Genomic DNA, 14285 nt, shown 5'->3' on the forward strand with positions numbered 1-14285 from the left:
GTCTGGCTCTAAGCCATACCAAAATCGCTGACTATGTTCTTGTAAGGAAGCTTTTGATGAGGTGTGATGATTATAATTAAATGAGATTAATTGGGTCATGTTAAGTATGATTAAAAATTAAAACATAAATTAAATGACAAATAGCAACATATAACACGAATACATATAAACAGTTGAGCCTTGCAATTTGTAAGCTTATTTTGTTAATTGCTAGAAAACGCATTGCAGTTTATATATCAAAATTAGGAATCACATTAATCGGGCATTCAAAAAAGATATGGAAAATTTGAATACCAAGGTTTTGTGGGAAAGACGTCTTGAATTGTTTTGTATTGCGAAGTCTTCTTCGCGAATTTTTCCTCTGATGACTGATAAGGCATCCTGGGAATCCAGTTGTACTTCCATTGGTACATTCAGGTCTCTTCCTATTTTTGCCAGTATGTCAGCCTGGGTGTTACCAAATATATTAGAGTGTCCAGGTATCCAGGAAAAGAGAATTTTGGTGCCATTCTCATTGGCTGAAGATAAAAGTTTCTTTGTTTTTAGGGCTCTTATATCTGCTGAAGCAGATATGTTACATGTTTTAATATTGGTTATTGCATTGAGCGAATCAGAAAATATTATAGCTTTCTTTAGATGTTTTGTAGTTGCGACTTCCACCGCTTGATGTATTGCTATACTCTCTGCCTTGCTTATGTTTAGAGATCCAGGAAGTCTTGAGGAGAAATTATATTCAATACTCGGGATGCATATCCCAAAACCTACCCTTTCTTTGTTTTTTGAGGCATCAGTATATATAAAGGTATAGTCTTTCCCATATTGTTCAGTAGTCATAAGGAATTTTTCTTTAATCATCGGGTCATATTTTTTGATATTACAATTTATAGATCTCTAAGATGATGAATCAGTAACTAAGTAACCAGGAAAAAGTTTCTTTTATGCTGTGTTTATGTTTTTGGCTGGTAGTTTTCATGTACTACTCCATTTTGTCATTCCTCTTTACTCTGGGCTAATTAGCAAAATTCATGGAAAAGTTATTTACCAGCAATTTTATTGCTGGAATCGAATTATAAGATCCTATATATTAATAATATAGGTATGCAAAGTCCGCAGATAGTGTGCTACTTTTTTTATAAACAAAATGGCGCCGACAAATCGTATTTTTTTCAATTATTGCTCTATAACTCCGAAGATTTTAACTTTACAACAAAAACACCCAAATAAAAATTCACCGCAATTAAATTCTGCATAGAGATATGTTTTTAACGATTTGCCTCCGACGAAAATTTTCCTCGGAAAATGCGGGTTTTCCTAACAAAAACTCTAATTTTCAAATAAAGTTTTAGGTAAGTAATTATTAATCAATAATTAAATAACTTAGTGACATCAAAGCTTTCTTGGTATAGATTGTAATTCCAGAAGCCGGTGAAAATTAAACAAATATTTTAGCAACAATTCAATTGTTAATTAACAATTTATGATCGCAATAATAACCAAAATAATCATGATACATTGATCAAACTTATAAAGATGAGATGCTTATTTAATATTTTATCGACAAAATATAAATTTTTCTTTTTTTTTGCATAATCTTTAAATTTTGAAAAAAAAATAGTTATAATACGCTGGTCTAATTAGTAAAGTACAAAGAAAGGTTATTTACCAGCAATGTTATTGCTGGAATCGAATTATAAGATCCTATATATTATTAATATAGGTATGCAGAGTCCGCAGATAGTGTGCTACTTTTTTATAAACAAAGTGGCGCCGACAAATCGTATTTTTTTCAATTATTGCTCTATAACTCCGAAGATTTTAACTTTACACCAAAAACACTCAAATAAAAATTCACCCTAATTTAATTCTGCATAGAGGCATGTTTTTTCCGATTTGCTCCGACGAAAATTTTCCTCGGAAAATGTGGGTTTTCCCAACAAAATCTCGAATTTTCAAATAATTTTTTTGGGCCAGTAATTATTTATCAATAATTATATAGATTGGTGAAATAAAAGCTTTCTTGGTATAGATTATAAATTCAGAAGCCGTTGAAAATAAAACGAATACTTTAGCAACAATTCAATTGTTAATTAACAATTTACAGTCGCAATAACAACCAAAATAATCATGAGACATTGATCAAACTTAGAAAGATTATAAACGTGTGATGCCTATTTAATATTTTGTCGACAAAATATAAATTTTTAATTGTTTTGCATAATCTTTAAATGTTTAAAAAAATTGTTTTAAACAAATTAACATTTCTCAGAAATTGTTTATTATATTCTAATTTTAAAAATATTTAAAATGCGTATTTCATAGGTCTTGAAAATTAATGCTTTAAAAAATTTTTCCAACCATTTGCAAAAAAGTTATGAAACAGCAAAGTAAATATACAATTTCTCCGTTGTTTATAATTTGTTTTAATTGTTTCAAAGCTTAAAAGTGAGTCTATGGTACAATCTAATTACTCACAAAGAATGTCATTAGTGCGATGGTTATATTTTAATCAAAGATTAAAAATACTTTTTTTGTAATTTTTAGCGCAAAAGTAGGCCTGATACAGAGTCGGAGCTAAAATGTTAAATAAATATGCATCTGGGTGAAACATGGATTACTCAAGGACATGTTGTAACAAATGTTGGATAGTACAAACAGTTTACACACATTTAAGTGAATTTCTACATATCAGTGCAAGAAAGTCCAACACTGTAGACCAACCAAGGTGCATTCACAACCGCGATCAATAGCATAATGATAATGAAAATAATTAATTATATTTTATACACTTCAGTGACTTTCCTATTTCTTAATGTTCGTATAATTGTTGCAACCAGTTCAGGTTATTACAATTACTGTGATGTTTATCTAACAAATCTATAATGCTGTTTGTTAATAACAGGATATTAAATAATAATAATTTCATCTCTAGGATCACCCAGTGTTAATTGGCTCTTTTTTGTGTAAAGACGAAGGCCAGCAGATAATGCAATTAGTGCATGATATCTTTGCAAATCTTTCTTGATTCGATTTAATTTTTGTAACATATACAATATAAAGAAATTAATATTATCAGAGTATAAATAGGATTAAATAGATATTTACATACTGTCCACAAACTACCCATGATAACCAAGTAGACAGAGGTCACAGTATGCTGAAATCGAAAGTCGGAAAAGCTATACAGCAAGCTAAAAACCATAAAGCACCTGGACCAGATCAAATCCCTCATGAGCTACTTAAACTTTTGGACGAGGAAAACATTACATACTTAACCACTTACTTTAACAAAATTTACAACGAAGTAAAAATACTAGATGATTGGTTGAGTCACTGTTTTATTACCAAATAAAAGCAGTTAAAAATGGTAAATTCCCCAAACTACGAATGTGGAGAATATAGCACACTAGAACATAATGATATTAAATTGTAATAAAAATAGAACGAAGATCAATATGTTTATGAAATTAATTATGAAAATGAAAAAACCAATCAATCTTTATGAATTAATAGTGTCTAACAATTTAGAAGTTTATAAGTTGTTATATCAACACATAAGCAGTTTAAATATAAGAATTTGAAGTATTAGTTTATGAAGAAAATGTATTCGCGGTGTGCAAGTACTTGGAAGGGATACGCGAAACGATCGTGCGCGAATACCGAAGAAATATTGCAACTTTCTTAAATAATTCATGTCAATTGAAATTGTCAAATTGACGTACATTTCATAACTATGTCATTGAAGGACAAAAATTATATATTGCTCCACAATATTGATATGATATGCAATTATTATATAAAGGTAAATTTAATTAATTTTATTTTGATTGCAGTACTTCATTTTAATAACTAATTTTATTTACTACATACAATTGTTTACGTTTTAATAACATATTCTAAATCTTATTATTTTTCTTGGACCATGGCCTTGACAATTATCCAGTACCCAGGACCATATGATTGGCCAATATAATTAAAAGTGCGAATAAAAGTGCAGAGCGTAGAAACCAGGTGTCGCTTTTTCGAACTTGTACGGTCCCAATACCAAAATTGTACATAATTGGAAAAGATAGAGAAAAAAAAAGTAAACAAAAAATAAAAGAAAAAATCATTTTAATACAAACAAAAATACAAACCAAAAAATCAATAAATAAATAAAAAAAAGAATTATGAGCATAATAAAAAAATATAATAATAAAATAATAAAAAAAATAAAAAAAACCAAAAAAAAATTCAATCACTGGAAGCGATACTGGACAATACGGGAGAAATATAACCACTGGATTCGGAACTTAATATGGAACTGGATAATATTAGAAAACTGTGTACGAACATTAATATTAGGTGATTTGCAAGTTTGCCAATTGTAGAATGTAGAATTTTTTACCATACTGATATTGTTTAAAAACATTAATATTATTGATATAAAATGTTAATAAATTTTATTTTTTGTTATAAGAATCAAAGGTAAATATGATTAGGCGAATGAAGCCTTAGGTTTCGCAGTCAATATCCCAACCACACACACACACACACACACACACACACACACACACACACAAATAAAAGCAGGCCCACCAAATGCAGCGATTTTAGACTTTGATAAATCACGCACTTACAAAATATACAAAACCGAGTATTCCTTCTCTGCGAAAGTAGAATGGCTAATAAGCAATTTGGATCTAGAAATGATCTAGGAACCTTCTTCTTCTTCTTCTTCTTAAAGTTCCATCTCCTATCGGAGGTTGGTTATCATAATGGCTATGGTCACTTTGTTGGCTGCTGCTCTGAACAGTTGTAATGAACTACAGTTAAACCATTCTCTAAGGTTCCTCAGCCAGGAGATGCGTCTTCTTAATATGCTTTTTCTTCCTTGGATCCTTTATTGCATAATAACTCTCAGCAACTCATATTTTCCCCTCTGGTTATGTGACCCAAATATTCCAGTTTTCTTGTTTTTATATTGTTCATAATTTCTAACTCCTTATTTAAACGTCGTAGCACTTCAACATTGGTAATCCTTTGAACCCACTGAATTTTCAATATTCTTCTGTAACACCACATTTCGAACGCTTCTATTTTTCTTATGTGTAGTCTCTTCAATGTCCAAGCTTCCATTCCGTATAGTAATATAGAAAATATGTAGTATCTTAGAGCCCTCAATCTGAGAGGCAACTGAAGGTCTTTGTTTGTAAGCAGTTTCAATTCGGACTTTAATTTCTTTGCTTTGATCATTTTTGTCATCAACCCAGGTTCCCAGATATTTGTATGTCTTTACTTTTTCTATTTGGGTTTGCTCTAGTATTAACCTTTCATTTCCATGTTGTGTTTTTGAGACAATCATAAATTTAGTTTTTTTCTTGTTTATTTTGAGTCCATATCGAATGCAATAATCGTTAGGAACCAGAGAGGCACTATTTTGAATGCTCATCCTCTTACAAAAAAGTTGTGAGTTCCAAAAGAACATTTATGTTTATTTCATCGACTTCGAGAAAACATTGGATCGAGTACAACACGATACACTTTTCGATTGCCTGGGGGCAGCAGAATTTGAGCACTACGATATGAGACTGCTAAAATACTTATATTACAATCAAGTAGCCTCTACACAAATTGGAGATAGTCGTACTGAAAAACTACCCATCAAACGTGGAGTACGACAGGGTTATGTTTGCCACCCAGTATTTTTAATTTGTAGTTTGAAGAAATCTTTAGGGAGGCTTTGGATGACAGTCAAACGAGAATAAGACTAGGCTGAGAAGTAATCAACAACATCAGATACACTGACGATACAGCCATTCTTGCAGAAAATTTACAAGATCTCCAGACATTAGTAAAGCTAGTCAGTGAAGCTATCGGAGAGGCCTTAAAATCAACATTTCAGAGACAAAGTGGACCGCATTTGGAAAGATACACTGGGGTGCAAAATTAACCGGACACCTTAAAAATGGGTTATTTTTGATGTCTCGAATTTCCTAAACCTGTTGTCCGATTTAAATGATTTTTTAATATGTTATAGCCTTATTCTTTATCAATATCGCTGTAATAATATTGTGGCTAAACTGGTAAATTTTCATTGCATACCGGGTGTACCAATGAAACTATGTTTTTTTCTTAAACTTCGCATCACCCTGTGGAATATTCTAGCATTTATAAAATACTCAAATTAAAACCCAACTATAGCCTTATGTTTTCTCAACATTCCGTTTTTTGATTCATCCGCTTAAGTAGGACCATAAAAAAGTTAAGAAATTTAACAACTAGCCATGTTCTTTATCAATACAGGGTGTTTCTAAATAAGTGCGACAAACTTTAAGGGGTAATTCTACATGAAAAAGAATGTGTGTGTACTTTGTACGCACGTAAGAAGATATTCTTCTATTATATAATAGGTAATTTAAACGAAGTAAATATACTTAAAAGGTTATTTGTACTTATTTTATTTAAAAATCAAACTAACTTTCTTATCTACCACTTTCAAAAAAGAAGAATATCTTCAAAAATTATATAATAATATACTTACAATCATAAAATCTATAAAAAAAATAATAACTTGCTTGGGGCTTGAACCCACTTCACGTCTACCGCGCCGTACGAAAGTTGACGGTATTTCAAACTGCACCACATTCGCGTATACGTCATGTGGGAATATACACAAAATAAACGTTTACACCATAAATTTATATGAATTTAATAAAATTATTAGTTTGATTTTTGTCGAAATAAAATACAACAAAATATAGAGTAAGAAAACGATATATGAGATGAAGATTTGTAGAAAGTTTGTCCGTAATCAGATTATGTAAATTAAAGCATTGCCTACTAATAGGTAACTACATTATTTTGTTTACATTTTCCAAATAGATAGGTATTGAAACTATTAGGTATTTCCAAATGAAACATTTAGAATTACGTACCTGCGGCTTTTCAAAACTATTTAAAAAGTCACTATAATTATAAATTTGATTTTATTTCTGTCCACACATCAATAAAAACTAATATTATACAATATTTTTGTTTACCGATAACCTCCATATTGAACAATTATTGACAGATAATTTAAAAATTTCAACACCCAATCAGAGCCCGTATAACGATTAATACCATACTGTCGGTGTGCGCATGCGCGCGGATCAATCAAATTTTACCCTCAATCGATTCGCCGCTAAAGAAGAATATCTTCAAAAATAATGACAGTTTGCTTTATAAACCTATGTCCGCAAATGCTTCATTTCTGAGATAGAGGGTGTTGAAATTTTTCTTACAAACTGACGATTTATTTATTGCTTACAAACAAGTTGAGATATGCAAATGAAATTTGGTGGGTGTTAAGACGTAGTTATTGTACATTTTGTGACATACAAGTAAGAATTTAATATTCACCATTGGCGCGCATACGGGTAATATAAGCCCTCATATTACCCGTATGCGCGCCAATGGTGAATATTAAATTCTTAATTGTATGTCAAAAAATGTGGAATAACTACTTCTGTAAACCCATCAAATTTCATTTGCATACCTCAACCGGTTTTAAAGCAATAAATAAGTCGTCAGTTTGTAAGAAAACTTTCAACACCCTCTATCTCGGAAACGAAGCATTTGCAGACATATCGTTGATAAAGCAAACTGTAATTATTTTTTCATGCAGAATGACCCCTTAAAGTTTGCCAATTATTCTTTAAAAACACGCTGTATTGATGAAAAACATGGCTAGTTGTTAAAGTACCTAACTTTTTTATTATCCAACATAAGCGAATGAGTCAAAAAACAAAATGTTGAGAAAACATGAGGCTATAGTTGGATTTTAATTACAGTATTTTATAAATGCTAGAATATTCCACAGGGTGATGCGAACTTTGAGAAAAAAACACAGTTTGATTGATACACTTGGTAGACAATGAAAATTTAACTGTTTACCAACAATATTATTACAGCGATATTGCTAAAGAATAAGGCTATAATATATTAAAAAAATCACTTAAATCGGACAACAGGTTTAGGAAATTCGAGACATCAAAAAATGACCCATTTTTAAGGTGTCCGGTTAATTTTGCACCCCAGTGTATAATATAGATTATAGATCAAGGTCAGCTTTTTCTTAATGGAGAGAAGGTAGAACGGGTAAACCATTTCAAATACCTGGCAGCTGGTTAAATGTTAATTGTGACTCTGAATGAAGAAATAATAACCAGGATCAAAATATTACGTAAGGCTTTTATGACTTGGAAACCAGTTTTATGTAATCATTGTTTAAAAAATAATAGTTGGTCAACGCAATGAATAAATTTGATTGATTCTAATTGAGACAGTCACCAGATGTCATCAGCATTTCTGTCAGAATTGCAATGCCACGCGTATGTATAGACACCAAGTTGGATACGACCCTATTCATAACACACCAACTTGCATACATATTAAGAAAAATAAGTATATGGAAGAATATATTTAGAAATTGAATTAATGATGTCATGCTACTAATGTATATAGTATAGTATATTAAAAAAAATTTGTTTTACATTTATTCTTTTTTCAGGGTCGACATATGCCGAACTTTCACAGCAGCCCACTACACCAACACAGTTACATATACAGAAGTTTGCAGGACGAAAATTTACAGTATTCTACAGAACAAGACACCTTGGATGAGACTGAAGATAAATCTGGTATAATACATGCATCTCTTCCAGCCCAGCCAGGAATATCTAGGCAACAGGTATGTGAATATCTTGTTTTTCTACTGTACTGTTTTCAAGTCATCAGTGGAGGTTTGCCTTCTTTTTTAGTATCATATGCTTCATCTTATTGCTTTCTGGATCCAAGTATCGCTTCCAGGTCTTCTTTAAGTGTGTGTCCTGTGTCCTAATTCTTTATTGTATCCCATATCAAATATATATAATATGAACCTATTTACAAAGTTTCACGACGTCTTTCAATACCCACTCGCCATCCATCTCTATCTCTCCATCTTTATGTAAGTTGCTGTCTTTAATTTCCATGTCTACGCCAGCTTCTCTACATTCTCTTCAGCTTTTTCTTGGTCTTCTACATTTTTTGCGTCCTGGCCGTACCCAATTTAACAGTTGCTTTTGGTAGTCTATCTTCTGTCATCGTCTGTAGCTGACCATACCATAAAGTTGTTTTGTTCTAATCTTGTCTATAATTTTCTGATCTACTTTATGTGGTCTGCAATATCGTCTTATCCTAGAGGATCCCATTTAGTATCGATATTTCTCTCCTGTCCTCTTCGTTTATGTACCTTCGTGCATGGTCCATTGTGCCATCATTCGTATTATGTAAGCCTATATTTATAGTTTTCATAAGACCTGATGTGTTCTCTACTTTGTAATATTAGGATCTTCATTTCTGTTCTAATCATTAATCTCTTCGTCTGTGACGTTGATTACTCTATATTCTGTCTTTTTATTTTATATATTTACATATTTTTATAGCTTATCAACAGCCCTTGTCCAATCTGCGGCGACAAAATCTCAGGTTTCCACTACGGCATCTTCAGTTGCGAATCTTGCAAAGGTTTCTTCAAGAGGACTGTCCAAAACAGGAAAAACTACGTGTGTCTAAGAGGCGCTCAATGTCCCGTAACTGTAGCAACGAGGAAAAAATGTCCCGCTTGTCGATTCGAGAAGTGTCTGCAGTGCGGGATGAAACTAGAAGCCATAAGAGAGGATAGAACGAGAGGCGGTAGATCGACGTATCAGTGCAGTTATTCACTGCCCCCTTCACTTGCCAACCATTCCGACTTAAGAGCCAGTTCGACGGATTTGCGACAGATGGGCGAAGGTCATCAGAGTCTGACGGTCAAGCTGGAACCGCCCGATCCTCAGGTGGCTTCTGCAAAGAGGAGTATGTTTCCTGGATCTAAAGGTGTTCCTCCATTATTACAGGTAACTTTTTTTAAAACTTTTATATACTTCACTTGTTCTTTGTCTTAGATATATAAGTAATAATAAAATATAAAATATGTACTAACTCGATATATTATTGATTTTGTAATCGTGGTATTTTCTTTCTATTGACTTCGTCTTTCAGTATGGGTAACCACATCCTACTGCATTCTACCGAGGAATTTGCGACACAGTTGGTTTCATTTAGCATAATTAGAGTCGGTTCTTTAATTTTTCTCTTTTTACTATCTGTTTCTTTCAGGACTATACTTGAATCTCTCCACTGAACTCTCATTAGCTCATACGTGTTGATATATTTGAGATCTATCAAATTCTCTATTTTTAATATAAGACTGATGTACACTTATTCTAACGTTTAATGCTCTTGGTGTCTCACCTAAATAAAATTGTTCGCATTCACAAGGTATTTTATAAATACAGTTCTATTCTTTGTTCTTTCTTGTTCATTGTTAGGTTTAGTTTTAGATATGTTTTTAAAGACAGGTCACATGCTATGATTTTTTTGTGGCGGATATTCTTGAGTTGGGGTTGATTCCATGTAATATCTTTCAGTAAAGTCGTCCCAGGAAAGCAACTCATAAATATTGGCAATATCATTTTAAAGTCTCCAACTTTAAAATGTATAATATATGTCTGAATTGTCGATATAAATGAGTCAGATTAAATAAATTATTAGAAGAATTTTTTACTAAGCAACAACATTTTTGTTTATTTTAGTAGTTTTTTTGTATTTTGACAACGACACCCGATTTGGGCGTCGAAACGTTAATAAAATTATTTTTTTCAATTTAATTGTGGCTTATTTCCCATCTAAATAGTTAATTATTTTTTTTATGTTTATTTAATTTACTTTAATTAACATAAATAACTAATGGAGGAAAATTTACTAATGGAATCTGAGAAATTGTGGATTTTTTAATAAATTGAGTTTTGAAGAGTTTTGATATACAAATGTATTTCAATTTTTCTCTACAGGGTGATTGATTAGTAGGGTAAAGCTCAATAGATCCGCTATAGTAATAGATAGCAATAAAAGTTTGTTTAGGCAATACGTAAAGTATCCTTAACAATAGTAACCTATACTTATTGTACGGTTATAGAGTATATTCCCATAGGTAAGCTGGTTAAGAGTAGATAACGATTTTTCATATGTAATTTAAAGTATTATCTGCATAAATGGCACAAAGAATATTTGCTACGAGAGGTATATGGTTCAAAATGCATACAGTATCACGACTAATAAGTTATGTTCACATACATGTAGAGTACTTACAGTTTTATTCCTTGATGACGTGTCACATCAGAGCTCTGATTGAATTCCATAATCCATTTGGTTCATTTGTAAGGCACTCACTAATACGCTAAATAAATCATCGTCGATAATACTGAGCAGATTGAATTATCTGAGCGGTATAAAACGATAGCAAAAAAAGCCGGTAAAATGCGGCCTTTTTACGAATAGCGGGAGCGTCGATAGATTAGAGATGATTCTCGTTAGGAAGCTTTTGACGATCTGCCCCGGCGAGGGGTTCAAATGCGAGTCTCAACAATAACCTGGAGTTTCCAGAAAGGTTACATAAATACTACTTGAATTTTAAGTAATCAGTAGTACAGGGGCGTAACTAATTATTTTAGTGAGCCGTGTATAATATATTTATTGTACATATTGCCGGGGGCGACAGGCGAGAGAGATGGCCTATATCACCTCGAAGAGAGGGGATTGGCAAAGATGTGCACAACGATAAGAAATGTTTGAAGAAATTAGAGTTTATATACACAAGGGGTAACAACGATAAAATGGAGGAAAACGATAAGTTTTCCCCCTAGGGATAGATTTTAATCTTCCAGGGGAATCACAGCGATTTTCGTAATACCACGAAGAAAATCACCGTGAGTAGTGTGAATCTTGACAGTACGAACTAGACCATCCTTACCAGGCAATACATCTATTACCCTGGCAGTTGGCCATAAGAGTGGAGGAGTACCATCCTCCTTCAACAGAACCAAATCCCCGATCTTGACAGGGTCAGTAGGGTCGGTCCATTTATTTCTTTGCTGCAGGAGGCAAAGATAGTCTTTTTTCCACAATTTCCAAAATTGCTGTTGAATTTTACTAATACGCTGAAAAAGATTCAACCTATTTTCAGGTATCTCTGAAACACTTGGTTCAGGGGGCGCGGTTAAACTTCTTTGAACTAAGAAGTGAGCTGGAGATAGGAAAGCGAAGTCATTGGCGTCAGACGACATCCTAGTGATGGGTCTCGAATTTAGAATAGCCTCGATTTGGCATAATACTGTGTTAAACACTTCAAAGGTGAAGTGGGAATTTCCTATAATTCGATAGAGGTGATACTTCACACTCTTTATTCCTACCTCATGGAGGCCGAATTGATGGGGGTTGCGGGGAACACCCATCTTGAAAGTTATGGAGTTTTGAGTACAGAATTCCTTAATCTGTTCCGAATTATTTTGATTTAAGAAAAAATCATAGAATTCGCGCATTTCATTTTTTGCCCCATGGAAATTTGTGGCATTGTCGCTCCAAATAATACTGGGCGTGGATCTTCTGGCAATAAACCTTTTCAGAGTAAGAATATAGGCTTCTGCGCTTAATCCTGTGACGAGTTCGATATGAACACATTTAGTGCTCATGCAAATGAAATAGGCTACGTATGCTTTGTAAAGCGGTGCCTTCCTCAAATGTGAGGACTTAATTAAGAAGAACCCCCCATAGTCCACTGAGACGACTTGGAAGGGTCTAGTGGGGAGTACACGATCGGGATGCATATCTGCCATCTGTTGAACAGAATTGGGTGTCATGAATCGGAAACAGTTTACACACTTACGAATTAAGCGTTTAATCTGTCTTAATCCGTCAATTGGCCAGTACTTCATTTTGACATACGAAAGTACTGTTTGCGCGCCTGAATGTAATAACTTATGATGAGCTTGAGTCAAGATTAGTTCTACAACTCGACATTTAGAAGGAAGTAGAATGGGGTGTTTTTGATTATACGATATGGGGGCGTGTCGGAGACGTCCTCCCACACGAATCAGCCCATCATTATGTTGTAGGAAGGGGTTGAGTTTACGAATGGCTTTATTGGTCACGAGTTTAGCATTTTTCAATTCAAGAATCTCTTTTTTAAAGTAGATACTTTGGATATACCTGATGATCGCGTGATCAGCGATCTCCATTTCGGGTGGCGTCAATATATCCGTATCTCGTGGAGAGTTATTTATTTTCTTTTTAATATTACTGATGAATCTAAAAAGATAAGCGACAATTCTTTGAATTTTACGAAAAGAAGAAGATTTAGCGAATAGATTTTCAAAGGTGTCGTTGAGTTCGTGATTTGTTGCTATGTTTGAGACAACTAACTTCCTTAATTCAGGAAGATCATCCTGAAAATGAGGAATTTGATGAAGAGAAAAATCGATGGGATTGTCTCTAATAAAGCTAGGTCCGCATAACCAGTCTTCGGTGGTCTGGGGATTATCAAAGACATTTATCCCTCTGGAAGCGGGGTCAGCGATGTTTTCGTGACTTCTGACGAAATGGAAATCACAAGGAAAAGTTTCCAACAAGGAATTGACCTTTTGAATTCTGTTTTGTACAAAAATGTTCCAAATGTGTTTTTTAGAAAGTATCCAAGACAAGGCAATTGTAGAGTCAGCAAAGAGATGAGATGAAGATATACTCAAATTTTTCTTGAAGATGTGAAAAAGTCTATGAGCCAGAGTGACTCCCAACACTATTCCACAAAGTTCCAATTTGGGGATGGTGAGTTTATTTTTTAGCGGAGAAATTTTGTTTTTAGAAGCGATAAGCCGCGACGATACAGAAAAGTCTGAGTATGTCGCTTTGAGATACACACAAGTGCTGTATATTTTTTCCGATGCGTCGGTGAAAATAATTAATTGAACATCAACAACTTTCTTTTGTAAAAGTAAGCATCGAGGTACCTTGACCTCTTCTATAGTTTTGAATGTCGATAAGAGGTTTTGCCAATTTTTCATAATGATGGGTGAGTCAATGGGTTGATCCCAGTCCAGTTTCTGGGACCATATTTCCTGTATCAAGAGCTTAGCGTTCACAAGGACAGGGGATAACCATCCTAGCGGGTCATACAAAGTAGCAATGTAGGAGAGAATAGTACGTTTAGTAACAACATTAGCCAATTTGAAGATAGGAGTTTTAAACGAAAAGTGGTCGCGTTCTGAATCCCAGAATATGCCTAAGACTTTATCAGATCCCGTGAAGTTAAGACTGACTTCAGAGACGGGATTTAAATTGTGTTGAGACAGAAATTCTGAAGAACTGCAGTTCCACTTGTGGAGGAGGAAACCATGGGTTTCTAGCAA

The 14285-nt window shown here is 33.4% G+C and overlaps 1 protein-coding gene across 3 annotated transcripts in view; it reads left to right on the forward strand.

Moving 5' to 3' along the window:
• The window catches only part of LOC114335067 (nuclear hormone receptor FTZ-F1 beta), a 179635-nt gene that overhangs the window by 131963 nt on the left and 33387 nt on the right, over positions 1–14285 (forward strand). For all 3 annotated transcript variants that reach the window (XR_007698400.1, XM_050652237.1, XM_050652238.1), the window contains exons 7-8: positions 8531–8710; positions 9447–9899. Coding sequence is in view for 2 of the 3 variants with exons in the window: in XM_050652237.1 (XP_050508194.1) it covers positions 8531–8710; positions 9447–9899 (633 nt within the window). In the remaining variant the exon portion in view is untranslated. The remainder of the gene's footprint in view (positions 1–8530; positions 8711–9446; positions 9900–14285) is intronic.

This window comes from Diabrotica virgifera, chromosome 5 (assembly GCF_917563875.1).
Source record: "Diabrotica virgifera virgifera chromosome 5, PGI_DIABVI_V3a".
NCBI lineage: Eukaryota > Metazoa > Arthropoda > Insecta > Coleoptera > Chrysomelidae > Diabrotica > Diabrotica virgifera.